Source organism: Larus michahellis, chromosome Z, assembly GCF_964199755.1.
Source record: "Larus michahellis chromosome Z, bLarMic1.1, whole genome shotgun sequence".
Classification (NCBI taxonomy): Eukaryota; Metazoa; Chordata; class Aves; order Charadriiformes; family Laridae; genus Larus; species Larus michahellis.
The window spans coordinates 71,107,571-71,123,588 of NC_133930.1; the positions used below are offsets into that span (position 1 = coordinate 71,107,571).

Consider the following 16,018-nt stretch of genomic DNA (forward strand, 5'->3'; position numbering starts at 1 on the left):
GCTGTTGGCCAATTGCTTGACACCCTGTGGCATTTCAGGATGAGGAACAATTTTGAAAGGCACTATGGAAAGAAAACAATTCTATCCTTTCTTTTTCTTCTAAAGTTTGAAAGTTAAGAGCAGTTTATTGCAGCTCTTTCTGTATGATGCAGAACTGCTGTGCGCTCACACAGATTGCACTGAAGGGGTTAGAATCTAAGTTTTAGGTTTCTATAGGATCAAATTTTATTACAGGCTATTATGAACTTCTACAGAAACGTGTGACGTTCTGTAATGCTCTGGATTTCTTAACAGATGGCAGGAAACAAAATAGGAACTAGGCGCATGTTGTCCATGAATGCAAAGTCATTCTGGAGCTTATACTGGAGTATTACCACTATACTTTCTGCTGATGGGCTTCTGATCAATACTGTAAGGGCACTTAGATGTCATTTAATGGCATTACTAGCAGAAATTTTCTGTATTTTTCTGTGGAAATCGATTTTAGTGGTTTGCATAAAGTCATTTATGTAGTTGTATTGAAAAAGTGGTTTTAAACTCATCAATTATTAATTTTCTGTCTGTAGGCCACCTTATGGGTCTGTACTTTGCTGTACTTATGCAGGTGGATATAAATTAAAGAACAATACATAACGTTTCATGTTCTGACATGCTGCCTCACTGGCGTTCCCAGTCTGAGTTTTTATTATTTTTTTTTTTTATTTAAGGTATTGGGTGCTTGGAACTTGTTCAGCAACAAAGAAATGTAGGGAACTGCTGGGAGGAACATGATGTGATTGATGAGTTTGTTATGTTGTACTTGCCGTTTTACCTTTTCTCTTTTTCCATCTTACTCCCATCCCATTTCCCACCAGGCTCTGCACTTCTGTCACATACCTGTCACTTCTAAAGCAAGCTAGAAAGACTAGTCATAATAAACAGAGTTTCTTTGGCTTGTTTCAGAAGGGAAGAAGTTGAAGGAACAGATTTATTTTTTTTTTTCTAACCAACATTTCAATCAGCAAGTTGTTCCCTTCCCTTCTTTTCGGCAGTGACTTGAGACTTCAGAGGATTGTCACCAGGGTCCTGAACAGCTGCAGAATTTTGACTTGGTCTGCTTCCCTTGAGTGTTGTAGATAAGTAGAGACAAACCCTCAGTAAGGTTGACTCTTGTCAAAGTCTTCTCACAGTCTTTCCCAAAATAAACCCCGTTTTTCACAAAACTCTACTTTGATCCTTTAGTCTACGGAGCGTCCTCTTTCTTCAGTAGAACGTTTCTGTGGCAGTAATGAAAAGCCTGCATTTCTATGCCAGTATCTTTGGAGGACTGTTTACTAGTGTATCCAGGTGGAAACGAAGCTATCTGTGACTATGTGTATCTTAAGTCATAATTTCCAACTTTTTACTGGGAATTATTAATTTCATTTCACTCCTAAGTAACCATTTGTCAGCCTTTACTGGCAATATTTTTTTATTTTGTTTTTGTGATGCGAGAACCAGAAAATAAATTTGATACAGTTGTCATATCACGAAGGGCGTGTGAGATGCTAAAACTAAACACCTAAGTCATGTCAGACTTTTGTGGAAGTCATTTGGATTCTAAATTTTAAAGATGCAGTTATGCTTCTTCTAATGTGAATGTCAGTTTAACAAAGGTGTGTATCTTGTAGAATAGTGGTCTCTAGAACAAGTATGAAGCTCGAGTATGTTTCTTACTCATTTTTCATCTTTCCTTCTGTTGTTCTTTTGGTAAGATCACTTCCAGTCTTCATTATTAATCACTAAACAAGAAAAAACGGCTACCTTTTTAGGATAAGTGAATAGTATACCAGAAATATATTTGCTAAAACTGTTGGTACAGCTGTTGGCAAGAGAATATTGAAACGCGTCATGTTCCACCTGCAGTCAACAGGAACCTCAGTATGGACGTACTTCAGGAGCTGTGTCTCTGTACCATCCAGGCTTTGAAGCTTTTGGGGCGCGGGGGCAGACTGATGCCTTTCTTCTGATCAGCCCGTTGGCTGGGCTCTATTTGGAGAAGAGGTGGGAGGCACGTGGAGAGTACTGGACTGTGGCAGCACTGAGGTTTTAAAAATTGTCTTTAGGGTGTTTTGTATACTGTTAATCATCCTTGATTCAATTAAGAATACTTAGGAGAAAAATTGTGACTCCGGGTAAGTCGCATGGCACTGAACCCAAAGGAAACCTTTGGATTCATGGCACTGGATCATCAAGAAGCTGACTGGCACTTAAAAATGTTACATATTAAAATGAAAGACGTAAAAAAAAATATTTAAAATAATTATTTATAATAAAGTATTTTAAATGTATTTTTAAGTATGAAATTTATTTTAAAAGGACGATTTGCCTTTATGTTTGTTCTCGGGCTTAGTTAAGTCTATGTTGTGTATACTGTCCTGTCTTGCATGATAAAGCAGTTTCTATGAATCGTAACTGGCACTTTGAAAGTTGTGGCTGATGATGTCTTATGCATTCTTCATTGGCAGGTTCCAGTTGCACACTGTTTTGGGCCTCCAGGACATTACAAAAGAAAGTTTTGCACTGTGTGCAGAAAGTCACTAGAGTCACCTGCCTTTCGATGTGAAGGTAACTGAAAAAACACTACTTGTATAGCCATCTGTGTGTTATCCAGAAATGTACACTTGCTCACGTGTGTACCTTTGAGGGTGTGTGTGTATACACACGCACATATGCACTTACTGTGTTTGAGAGATTTTTGATTGTTTATCATCCGCTCACTGATAGTGGAAATGGGTACTTCAAATTAAGGAATAATAAATCATTTAATATCAATAAACCACAGACTTTCTCAAATGTGTATGCTCTTTCATTTTCCCCCCAATTTACTTTGAGCAAGTCTGTGGCGTTGAAGGTGTGCAATGAATTCATGCCCGAAATGTACAAAGAATGAGAAGCTATTATGGCAAAAGAAAGACTTCTTCTGTTGAGGTAATTTATTTCTGTTTCCAATGGAAGCTTTTGATAGAGAGAATTATCAGGTATTCATATTTCTAAAACCTCCCCCTTTCTACAAAAGAATGGAATATAACTTTTCTATGTTACTGGTCTCAGATATCTGTTGCTTGTAATGGGGATGGGGTGCCTTCAATGGAAAGATACTTGAAAATATTATTTGTCAAAATAGTACTGCTCTGAGTGTTCTGATATGGGTTCTCTGAAAAAACAGTGATTAAAGAAATCACCCAAACACCAGAATTTTTCTTTGAAATACACGTTGGCATGAGTACTTGACTGATTTTGACGTGGGGCAACTCCTTAATTCTCCCTTGTCTCCCCTGTCTTGAACGTCTAGTAGTTGTTGTTCAGTTGGTGGTGTGACGTTGAATAGAATTTAGTATTTTAAAGGAGTATTACCTGTGAACTGTTTAAAAAAAAAAAAAACAAAAAAAAAACCAAACCCAAAAAAAACCAAGCAGGGCATTTAGACTTACAATGGTGCAGTGGTTTTGTTTCTGCTTTTGTCTGGTGAGTTGCATAACGAATCTAAACTATGTTCTTCTGGCTAGTGGGGATCTGTCACTTAATACAGTTACCGTCTGAGTTGGATATTTGGTGTGAGGTCAGAGAGCTGCAGATACCGCACAGTCTTTTCTGATGGTCTACCTTAATAAACCTCAGAAATTGTGTGGCATAAGATAAACACAGAGAATTTGAAAAGAAAATTTTCGATACCTATGTCCTCTTAACTCTTGAAAATACCTTTGGTTTAGTGATCTGTTTCAGTTAAAGCTTTCTATGTTTTGCTTTCATACTCTTACTTTCTTAATTCTATTGTATTAGCGTTGTACCAGTTGCAAGGGAATATTCATTTTTTCAGATGTTTCCATTTAAGTGTTAATTAAACAAGAAGCACATGAAAGCCCATGTTATATTTAGGTATTACAAATGCCCAAACATTTTTTTTTCTGGTTCGGTGAAGGTTCTGAGTTGTGTGCCTTGCATGGATTAAACAGTTTCCTTGTTTTGTGTGGTGTGACTTGTTTGCTATCCCGTTTTCAGAATACCAGTAAGTCTACAACTTCTTTCTCTGATACTTTTCCAAAATGTAGCTTAAAAAGGGCGGTTGAGGTTCATAAAACGCACACGATTCTTCCTTTGCTCTTCGAAAATACTTTCAGAATTTTGTTTTAGAAGTCAGCTGTTTTAAGCTGTAGAGCTTTTAAATCCAGATGGAAATGTAGAACTTTCTTCCTTTTTTTGCTTACTTCTGATGACTTAGTTTAATAGTAGAAGTGTACTGTTGGTTATGACAATCTCTTCTGATAACTGGAATTTAAATAATTTTTCCTGTAATCTTTGCTGTAATTAAGAGAGAAAAGAGGGTTAAGATGAAGTTACCTTTTCTAAGCAAATGATTGACATAGTAAGATGTGCTTTTAAAATAATATAAGTTAACTTATTTTGGACTCTATATCTTACAATAAAATAAATTTCTTGAAAAGAAGTTGAAAATTTTCAGAAAAGTAGTAAACTCTGTGAGTGCATGGTGAGGCATCCGTTCTCAAAAATCAGCTCGCATGTATATTAACCTGGGGTGAGATTAGTACATACACTTCATTGGCAAAAAGTACAATATTTGGACTCCAAATTCTGCTGACAATTAATAATGGCTTTGGATAGCTATTTTTTGCTGTAGAATTCACTGGTAACAGTTGAACCTGGACTCATGATGGTGAGAGTTGCTTTCCCTTTTCTTTCCAAGGAGAAGAGCTGGAAAGAAAAAAAAAAGGAAAGGGAATAACCCAAACATTTATTTTTTTTTTAGTGTTGGATCCTTTACAAAAGTTTCTTATTAAGCATCAACCGGAAGCAGCAAATTTACTGTGGAGGGAGGCAGTTAACATTTTAAAGATTATTCTGCCAAGTTTATGTGTCTGAAATTAACCAGTTTGGTTTTTTGGCAATTATAAAGGAAGTCACAGCACTGTCATGATGAGCTTGAACAGAAAACTTCATCCTGTTATGAGTTAAAAAGTTGTGTAGATTATGGAAGGGCTGATAACGATTAAACTTCTTTTTTGTAAGCCCTCTGATTTGAGTTGATCTTTACACACTAAACTGTGTTACTTTTCCTATCTGCGGGATAGCTCTCAAAGATTTAACTCCTGTGACACTCCTGCCCTTCTCAGGCACACATTTTCTTATTAATTCTGAATTGAGGGTGGTGTTAGAAGCAGCAGATGCGAATTAAACCAAGGGGAAGAAGAACACCCCTCTGTTCTCTACAAAGCATAGCAAAGGGCAGTGTATGCCTGCGTTAGCAGAACTAACGCTAAAAAACCTAACACTTCAGTTAATTCCTTGAAGCTGTAATTTGGTCTACGGAAACTTTTGCTATTAGTAAGGGTATCACTCAAAGCATCTAGCTTGCCTGGTAGCTGAATTGGCAAAACCGTAGAATATTCCTGTTATATCTGTGAATACAGAGAAATGTGGGCGGTGGAGGGACTGTGTCACACCTCATATGAAAGCGGTTGACTCCAACTACGCTGGAGTAGGCAGCGGTTCCTGTGAAACTGCGAGACAAAGCTGTAATAAGCCCTGTTAAAAAAAGACTTTGCTTTGGTGTGGTGGTAGGTCATGGTCTTCTGTGGGGTTAGAATAAGACGGTGTTAGTGCTGATAGCCAGCCCAAAGAGCGATTTCAAAGTAAGGTATTATTCTTTGTGTCATTTAATACTGTCTTCAAAATACGTTCAGCTATTCAGCTAATGTGTAGCTAATACACAGTTGCCACCCTCCAGTCTTCAGGTTACAGTCTTCGGATTTTTGTGATGTGCTTGGAGCAATAACCTGTTTGAGCCGTACATAAAAATATTTGAAGAATTTGATGCTTGCCTCTCTACTTTCATTTACTCAACAAAAAATAGGATGCCTTCCCAGACTACTTGTGTATGCAAGTCTTAAAAAAGCAGCTAGAGGAGGATCTTTTTCAGCCATCTCTGTCTATGAGGTTTATGGAGAACTTTCCTAACTCTTGAAGTAGTGAAGCTGGGTATTGGGGTCTTTTGGTTGTATTCTTTTTAATGACTGATCCTTTGCAGCATTTTAGCTTGGGTATTTTTTTTTTTTGTAGATTCTCTTTTCTTTCATATCTGATACTTCAAGACAGCTTTTAAATAATGAAAGTACTTTATCCAAAACCAAACTTGCCTAAAGCTTTTATAGGCTTCGCTAAAACGTCTTCCTACTACAGTATCTAACAGGTATTTTGGGAGATAATGTTAAGCTTACTTAGGAGAGTGTGCTGAAAAAATTATTATTTTCCTTTTCCTGACAATGAAATGGTGATTTACCATATGCAGACATAGCTTGGACAGATCTTCCCAGACATGAGCATACCAGTTTATTCTGGTCAGGTTTAAAATTAAATCAGTTGAGTGTCTCTCTTTCTGTTAATGCTTCTAACATTCAGCTTTTTTTTTTGCTTTGGTTAAATCAAAGCAGACTTCAGGCACGATTACGCTGGAGTAGGCAGAGGTTCCTGTGAAACTGCGAGACAAAGCTGTAATAAGCCAAACAATTGTTAAAAATTTAACTTGCCGTATTGGAGGAAATATGGCAAGTGCTTGTGAGCAAAATTAGCTCAGCCTTTTCTTACACTTGCTGCATCAGTTTAACACAAAGGAAATGGAGCAACACGCAGGACAGTGCTGATAAACTTCTATTGCCTAGCTTTGCTCAACAGAAAAGTGCACAAAGGAAAGAAAGTGTGGTGCAGTGAAAGAAGTCTTGGAGGGATGGAGGTGGACAGGGAGGAACTGCAAAAAATCCCGGAGTTTCCAGCTTACAGAAGTTTTCTTGTTTTCATGTTTTTAGTTTGTGAGCTACATGTGCACACAGACTGTGTCCTGTTTGCTTGCAGTGACTGCCGGCAGTGTCACCAGGACGGGCACCAGGACCACGTAAGTGACGATGCCTCTGCAGCACAAAGTGGTCGTGCATTTCGGGTGTGAAAACATGGGCTAGAGGAGGGTGAAGGACTTTTGGCCTTTTCTTTTACATGCTGCCAATTATCAAAGCACTTTTGTGCTTTTTGTGCCAGCTTGTTGGCTGGCAAAGGAAAGGTGTGGCTTCAGCATGCATCGCAGATAGCCGGATGAACTTAAATTCTGGCGCATTCATGGTGCTTATGGAAGCTGAAAAGTCTGTGCAATGTATACAACATCTTAAATAAAAAGAAAAAAAAATAAAGCATCTTGTCTAAAAATTTGCGTTGCAGCAGCTGGCGTGGAACTCTTTTTTTTCTGTATGTTGAGCAGTTGGATGCATTGCATCCCTGGCAAACATTGTCATGTTCCTCAGGCTTCCTGCAGTCTGTCTGAGGCAAAACTGCCTAGATTCTCACTGTAAAACACGTGCATAAAACTGACCTTTCAGGATTTTTTTTTTTAAAGAATATTGGTTTTGGTGGACTGTGAAGAAAAAAAGCACTAGGTGACAAATTTATTGATAGTTTGATAAACTTCTTTTGGTGAAATATAAGATTGTTCAGGTTCATGTTTATAGTGAGAGAATACTGAACGTCGTGGTCTGTGTTGCTGTTTCCTCAGAGCTGCTTGAATTGCTGACTTTAAAGCTAGGTTGAAGATGCTTCTGTATTTATTTTGTGTAATGCTAAGTCGTGGTGTGTTCCCCCAGGATACTTACCACCACCACTGGAGGGAGGGAAACCTTTCTTCCAGTGCTCGCTGCGAAGTTTGCAAAAAAACCTGTGGCTCTTCAGAGGTGCTCTCTGGCATGAGATGTGAATGGTGTGGCATCCTGGTACGTTGTGCTGTTTTGTACAGTTGTGGGAACCATATGTATATGTCTATATGCACATTCTTATTTAAACACTTTATATAAGTACACTTTACTCGTACACTTTAGAAATATACTTTATATACACGTCATAAATACACTTAATTTATACACTTATTTATATAAATATATATGTTTATGAGTTAAATGGAAAATCTGACTTTTTTAACACCCCATTATTCATTCAAATGAGCAATTCTCAAAATCACAGTTAAATTTTCTGTAAATCCAATGGAATTAAAATTTATCAGGGACTAATTGTTATAGATTTCTGCTTAGAAGTCTGCAGTTACTTTTCCTGTGTGAAATCGTAATTTCTTTCAAATCACATGAATTCCGCAAGGTCAGAGGCTTTACCATTATAATATGCTTATTCCTCTTTCAGTGTAGAATAGTTGTTAACCTGTGTGGCTGGGTTTTTTTTTTAAGCTGTCAGTATTGGTTTCTGTGTTTTTCCGTTCACATGACGCACGTTTAATTCCTGTGCAACATGATGGTACCCTTCAACAATCCTCATGAAAGCCACAGCTTTTCACATACTGATACTCAGCCTGCTGTGTAGGTAATAATTGATCCATCCCCATAATGCTACCTCTAACTGAAATATGATGAAAGTGCAAAGTAGCACCAGATGGGGCGGGAACTGACAAGTATATGTAATAAGTCATTCATTTGCCATTTAATGCAAGAGGAGGGGTTATATGTAATAATAATTTAAAATGAAACCTGAGGTTATTCAGTATCGCAGGTGTGATTTGAATAATTTAACTTTTTTTTTTTTAATATTGTGAGGTTTTTATTTTTAATCTGATTCATAATTTCTGAGGTGGGAGGGGCTGTCTTTGAGAACCGTCTAACAAACATAACATACTATGTGGCCACGCATACAAAAGTATGTGTGTTCAGTAATGGCAGAAGATGTTGCACAAGCATAAAGGCAGAAACCAGCCAGTCGTGTTTTGGAGTAAAACTCTAAACATTGTTATCTCTGAATCTGCAAGTGGGGACAGCTGTGTAAGAGGATATTGCTATTTTCATGCTATCCAGTTTCGGTATAACCTGGCCTACCTTTCCCGCCTCCCCCAGTAAATATCCATATAGAATGGGAAGACCCAGGGCTTGAGACCAAAACTTTAAACTTCTCCATACAGCTGTATAAAAACCTTTGTATTTTAATAGAGCGGGTTTGTAGTACTTGGGAGTTTCTTCGCGTGTTAAAACTTCCCATTATTGGTTATATAAAAACCGAATGGAACAAATTAAAATCTGGGGTCAAAAAATGGGTCACTTATTTAATGAAGGTGATTTACAGAATGTCTATATATGTCCTAGCCTGAGTTTTGCAATTCTAGTGCAGATTTCGTTGTAAACAAATTTGCTTTCTTTGTGTCTCACTAAGTTCTTAATTGATGCTTCTACTTATAGGCTCATGCGGCTTGCTACGTAATTGTCACACCAGAATGTACATTTGGAAGATTAAGGAATATGATTCTTCCTCCGAGCTGTGTGCAGTTATTTTCTCGCAACTTCAGCAAACTGCATTGTTTTCGAATATCAGAAAACTTGCAAACAGAATCAGGTAAAAACTTCCAAAGATGAATGCAATTAATTGATGAGCACATTTAACCTAATGTTGTAATTCACTGAAGTGTATGATTGCTAATTTTTACAGGCTTTTGTGGCGATACTGTAAATTCTTGCTATTTCTGGGACAGGATAGAGATTTTTAAATGCAGTCTGTGTGCAAAGTGCTGAAAATTCTGTTTCCTGGTGCAGGGCAATTTGAAAACTGTTGTTTAAATAGTAAGCATGCATGAAGTGAAAACTGAAAAAAAAAAAAATTTGCTTAGCGGATTAGTGTTATCATTGCTACAAACACTTCCTGATATACATGTTGGTTTTTATTTAGCATATCATGTATACAGATATTTTTATTTGCCTCTTTGATTAAGCATCTGCCCTTTTAAGATTTCTGTGCTGAAAGGAAATCATGTATTTAGCAGTTCTGCTGCCATCTAGAGTGTGTGTTTGTTTAAGAACTCTTTAGGAACAAGAGAATTTTTTTAGGCAACTGAAGTATTTTCTAGTTTGAATTTTTATTATTATATTCTTGTGGTGCTTGAATACGATAGGAAAGCAAACAAAAGGCAGGCAAAATATAGGTCGTGGAAGTTAAATGTTGGCAACTGCATGTTTCTCAACCTGACAGGTTGTTCCTGAACTTTCTGCTTTGAAGGTGTAGGTTTGGTTTTGGTGAAGGCAGTTGGTCGCTAGCAGGAGCCGTGCATTCTCATGGGCAGAAGCTGCAGCAGGAGTTTGTAGCCACTGCAGGAACCTAAGCCTACATAACCTAAATACAATGAAGTGATCTAGGAAAGTGTGAAGGGGGAGAGGAGGTGTTAACGTTGCTTTTTTTGGCTGGCATGTTTTTTTCAGTGAGTTATTTTTCTTTTTGATGAATTTGCTTGTTGGTGGGGGAAGGTGAAGTACAGCACATGCTTGAAAGTCATGGAGTTTTTTAATGCTTCCAACATAAGAAATACCAGAAATAAACAATCTGGATGAGCTCGGTTTTGCTGGAAGACTCATTATGAACCTTGATTCAGATCTATTGTTAGGTATTCTACAAGTGTCCCAAAGGCTTAAGGGAAGATAAAGTTGTATTATTATTAACGGAAGTTAATCACAAACCTTTTAAATAGCCTCTTCAGGTCTGCCTTTTCTGATGTTAACTGTTTGACATATTAAAAGAACACACCACTCTTTAAAAGACAGACTTAAACTTTTTCCTTTTTTAATTTTTAAATCACCCTTAAGTAAAAATTGAACATGAAGCACCTTGAGTGAAAAAATGCAAGGTTATAGCTGCACCTTCTGTTCTCTTCCTTCATTATTTACATGATAGAAGAGAAGGTTTTCCATTTCAGGACTTTGTATGCTAGGGATATGAGTTTGTGTTACACACATTTGAGTTTTTTTGAAGTGCTTTTTGCACTCCTTTAATTACAATATGTCTTGTACTTTGAATTGAGAGTGCAGTGCAGATCAGTCATTAGCTGGTGATCAGAAACAGACGCATGGGGAAGGGGAAATACTCACTAACTTAATTTGGACCATTTCCAGTGCTTTAATGTGATATGAAAAAAGAAACTAAGAAAACCCCACCACATTTGGAAAGCCAGAATGCATTTTTATAGTGCTCAGCCTGCACACACCCAGATAAAATACAGAAACACCATGAAAAACCTGTTTTCTAACAGCCCGTCTCTTTCCTGCGGGTCTATGAGGTTTCTGCTGCCTGGGCTAAGCTCCCTGTGGTGTGGGGGCCTCCAGCACTTGACATCTTCCTTTTTTCATGTCAGTGGGCCACAGTCCTGGCTCAGCACAAGGCATGGAGAATAGCATTTGTGGTATGGTACCTGCCTTGCGGTCTGCTAGGCGTAAGGCATTTTGTTCTTTTTTTTTCTTAGCTGATGATGGTATGTGACACTTGTTTTAGCACCTAGGTCCCTGATGTTCAGTTACAAGTCTGGTGTTGTCATGCTCCTTGTTACACTATTAGCATCCTATTGAAGCTTGTTTTAAGACCTGCTGCTGGAGTTTTGCCGCTCTTCATCATCTGCTGGAGATCAGCTCTCTGCAGGTCCCTGCCAAAGGCACCAAATACCATTGCTACATAGGTCTTTCCTTCTGCCCAGGTTCGTTCTTAAAGGTAGAGCTGGGAATTGCCTTAAACTAATTCTCGCATCACCCTGTGTCGAGGGAGCTCAGTGCTCTGGCCTGGTCGTCCTTCATTTTACCCATGTTCACAGAGCGGACCTGCATGTGCTGAAAGTTACCAAGATGTGTCACAGTTCCAGCAGCTCCCTGACGCTCTTCAGGACTTACTTGAAGCTCCTCTGACCATGGAGCAGCTCAGGAGAGCTGCCCTGGGAGTTCCTACGCTTTTCCAGGGAAAAGTGTAGGCTCCAGATGGCAGATCTCAAAGATTGAATGCACGTTAGGGATATTTCCAGGGAGCAAGGAGCATTTCAGCTTTATTGGAGGATGATTAGCATTTCTGTGGGATGCATCATGCAAGCATGTTTGTTCAGAAGTCCTCACACCGCGGCGTGCACGGAAGGTGCTCTTCTGTTGCCACAGCTGACGAAGGGCATCACTCAGAAGATTGTGAAAAGATCAGTCTGTGGTACCAAAGAAGTGTTGGCGGTTGCCTGGATGAGTTAACTGCTGCAGCACAGCTCTTCCAAAGCTGATGGTTGGGAAGTGCCAGATGACTTGTCCTAGATGGAGAATGAGCACATCATCGTTGACCTACTGGGGAGCATTTGTCCAGATTAGCTTCACTGAGTGAACATTCAGTGAACATCTCTGTGCTGAAAGTGGCTTTTCAAAACTCTTGGGCTAAGAAGAGAAGCGATGTGGAGCAGTTGTCTCCCTGTCCTCCAAGTAACTCCTGTCTCTGCCTGTTTCATAAGAAGTCATTGAACTTCACTGGAATAGTTCCAAGGTGCTGTTAGCGTAGACTTCCCTACTATCCAGACTGAGAGAGAAAGAGTAATAAAAAAAAAATGTCAGCTTCTTCCCATCTAAACTTAGAAAAAGGCGAGGGCTGGGAGCAATCAGGAAATCTTTTATTTCTTATTGTTGTATTTATTTATTCTTTATTTAATTTGATTTTATCCAAAGTGAAATTCGAGAAGGCATTCAGCTTCCATTTATTTCAGGCTGTTTCAGGACCACATTGTCTAAATTTCTCTCCAGTTTGAAAGCTAATCTGTTTGTCAACTATAACAGGGAAAGTATTTCAACCCTTCTTTTATATTTTAAAAACCCCAACCCAGAAATATTATTGTTGGTGTTTCTTGTAGTCAGTTGAAGCATTACACAAATATTCCGTAAGTTACCTGGTCTCCAGTTTAGGACTCCTACCATGTACCCTTCTTGACATGCGGTGATTCTGCTTCTTGGAAGGTTTTCCTGCGTTAGGATTCTGGCTTTCCCAGTACCTCTTTTGCTCTGAAGATCTGTCTTTACTGATTTTATTTTATTTTTTTCTCTCCTGTTTTGTGCTTTGATTTCATGCTTTCTCTCTCGACTGCAAGGCATAGATTTTATGAAGGTGTTATGTTTTATAAGGTGCCTGGCTTATATCTTTGGGAGCTTTGACCGCATCCCAGTCAAGACTGACTGTGAGTTTCAATGGGTGGGAGTATGAATACTATTATATGATCAGCACGCTGGGTTGGCTCGTGTTGCACGGTATTGCTGCCCTTAGAGAAGAAAAAATTATCAGGTTTGGATTTTTACCAGTCTTCCTGCATGGCCCAGGGTGTCAGGAATGAGAATGCAGTCAGGATGTTATCTTCACAGGAGCAAATGTAAATGTTAGTAGTTTTTATTTTAATCTTTTCTAAGTATTTTATGTGTGAATTGGCAGGCTGTGTTATCTGACGTGTTAGCTCCTAGCTTTTAGTGAGATTGTTGAGCAGCTGTCAAATTCCTCTTCTGAAGTGCAGTAATTTCTTTTTGGGTGTCAGCAAATCTATTTTTCAGTTATGGAAATTATTCATATAATACCCATACTTCTGACTGGAAAGCTATTACTGCAATTTCTGGACCGATTTGGTGGTTTAAAACTTAATGGAAACCATATATACTTACTTCGATCACATGCAAACATTGCAGCTTGAAGTGGATGAAAAGCAGTGGTTGCGATGTTAAAGCTAATAGTAGAAGGACTTCAGGTGTGCTTTCACTGTAGTTACATGACAATGCAGGTTTGGGGGGGGTTGTTATGCTGGTTTTATAGTATGGATTGTTATCGTAAAAATAAGCAGAAGAAGAAAGTGTTCTGTTCCTACTGGATTCTTTTGTGTTAGCTTCTTCGAGGGAAACCATCCTCAAATGACAAATACTTTTTTTTTTCCCCTTCTTCACATTAACAAGAATCCTTTCTTAAAATATTTTTGTTTTCACAGATGAAGATGATGATGTTGATGGGTCAACACAGGGATCAGCAAAAGATGTCCAAATTTCAACAGATTCAAGTAAGCAGAATTTTAGTAAATGGTGAATTCCAATCTTTATTAATGTAATCTTAAATTGCTTTGCCTTATGTAAAGATATTAAAAGGCTGTTTTTCTAATGCTGGGTATCAATTTGAGGTCCAAAGTTTTGATCAAACAGACTTATCCAGGGTCTTACAAATATCTCATCACTGTTTTTCCACTGGTAGTTTGCCATAAGTAACAATGCATTCATTACCCTGACAAATAGGTCATTTCTCTCAACATGGTGGTCAAAGCAAGCATAGTATTAACAATCCATAGTTAAGCAACCAATTTAAAGGGCAGACAGCATGTCTTTTCAAAGCCTTTTTCTTTTAAGATATCTGGATCCAACCTTACTGAAGACACCAGGTGATTAATTTTTATTTTTTGCAGGGGGAGGGGTTGGGTATGTTAGAATAAAAGTGTTTGTATTCTTCTGTGTCATGATTGGGCTGGGCTGGTTGCTTCTTATGCAGTTGCATTCTTATGCATTGGAGATTTCTGGGGTTGGAATTAGCCAAACTTACTTTCAGAAGCTGAAGCCAACCACAATTTAAGGGCATCCCACCCCCTGTATCTATATGAGTAACTGCAAGAACATAGTACTTGCTGCCTAATGTAGCTGCGTGGATTGTTGTAAAAAACAAAATTTCAAATCAATAAATATGATTAATCTTTTTTTCTCCTTTTTTTTGTTCAGCCTAAAGTTCTTAGAAAATTAATAGGATAATTGGGCAAATGCTGTTTGGATTTTAAAAAAATCCAGCTCAGTAAATAATTAACTCAGTTATGGAAGGATCTCAAGCATGCTCTTGTTTCACTTCTTAAAATTTGAAGCTGGTGTCTCTTTAATGACTAAGTTATGATCCACCACCATGCTCCCTTATTATGGCGCCAGGCTCTGACTAACTGCAGTTTATGTAAGAAACTTTCACTTTTTCCATTTTTTTTAAGTGACATAAGTCGCTGAGTGTCAGTCTTGTATATTTCACCAACTGAAGCTATTTCCCTTACTCATGACTGTCAAAGAGAGCAAACTGCGTATCCAGTTCCGCTTTAGACAGCCTTAACAAAAGAAGGAAAAATAATATGAAAATTAGGGGCAGGATACAAACTTTAATATGTCTTTTGTTCATATACAGTGTCCGGCTACGGACTGGAGAAAGCAGCATCAGATGTTACATTTTTCAAGGCTCATGTAAAGAATTGTTAGTTGTGTTTTAAATAGAACAGTGGCATTAAATAACATTGCTTCCTCTCAATACATTTTCACAAAACAGAAGTCAGTGTAGAGCCCTGTAACTTTTCTGTGATTTAGAAAGCTTAATTAGGTAGGCAGTGATTCTAATGTCTCTAAATCCAAAGCATTCACAGAAAAATGAAATGTTTGAAAGCTTTAGTTTAATGATGTTAGGGGTCTCCAAGTCTGGTACCCCAGTAGAGGTGAAGCTGATGCAACATCCTGCCCCCAGGGACTGGGGATGGATCAGACTAAGAGGAAGGTCTCTTGGATTCTGCGTGTGTTTACATTTATGTATTCTGATACTTAGATATGTGTATATATATACATGTGTATGTGGCTGTGTGCATACATATATGCACACGCAGGCCTTCCTCCCCCTAGGTCTCTCAGTGGATCCCCAGCCCCCACGGTCCCTCCAGCAGACGTCCTGGACCTCCTGGTCCTTCCAGTAGTCATCTCTGCCAGGTGCCTCATTCACAGAGACACATGCAGATGTGGCTCCTAGCCCATGTGCCAGCAAGTCCAGCCAGCTCATGCAACAGCTGTTGCTCTGGTTGCTGGCACCGTGGACACATGGGTCACAGTGACCTGCGGTCGTGCTTGAGTTGCTGCACTCACAGACCCACGTGCACACATGCAGGAGGGTGGAAACCACACCCACAAAAAGAGTTAGAAATAACATTTAATGAGAAGACAGGACAGACCGTGCTGCAGGGTATGGCGAGGATACACACCAACCAGCAGCCTCTCCACCTGTGACCACCTTCTTTTATCTCCTTACATCTATTTTCCCATGCTTGTTCCTCCCCAAACCACCTTGATCCCTTCTTTCCCCTGCCTCTGGTTACTCCCCTAAACATCCAATAAAACCTCTTGTACAAGCCCAGAATGCTCTTCCC

The 16,018-nt window shown here is 38.7% G+C and overlaps 1 protein-coding gene across 1 annotated transcript in view; it reads left to right on the forward strand.

The window, feature by feature from the left end:
- The window catches only part of DGKQ (diacylglycerol kinase theta), a 93,238-nt gene that overhangs the window by 34,287 nt on the left and 42,933 nt on the right, over positions 1–16,018 (forward strand). Inside the window, exons 3-7 of the mRNA XM_074569598.1 lie at positions 2,487–2,586; positions 6,840–6,925; positions 7,662–7,787; positions 9,249–9,402; positions 13,805–13,873. Of these exons, the coding sequence (XP_074425699.1) occupies positions 2,487–2,586; positions 6,840–6,925; positions 7,662–7,787; positions 9,249–9,402; positions 13,805–13,873 (535 nt within the window). The remainder of the gene's footprint in view (positions 1–2,486; positions 2,587–6,839; positions 6,926–7,661; positions 7,788–9,248; positions 9,403–13,804; positions 13,874–16,018) is intronic.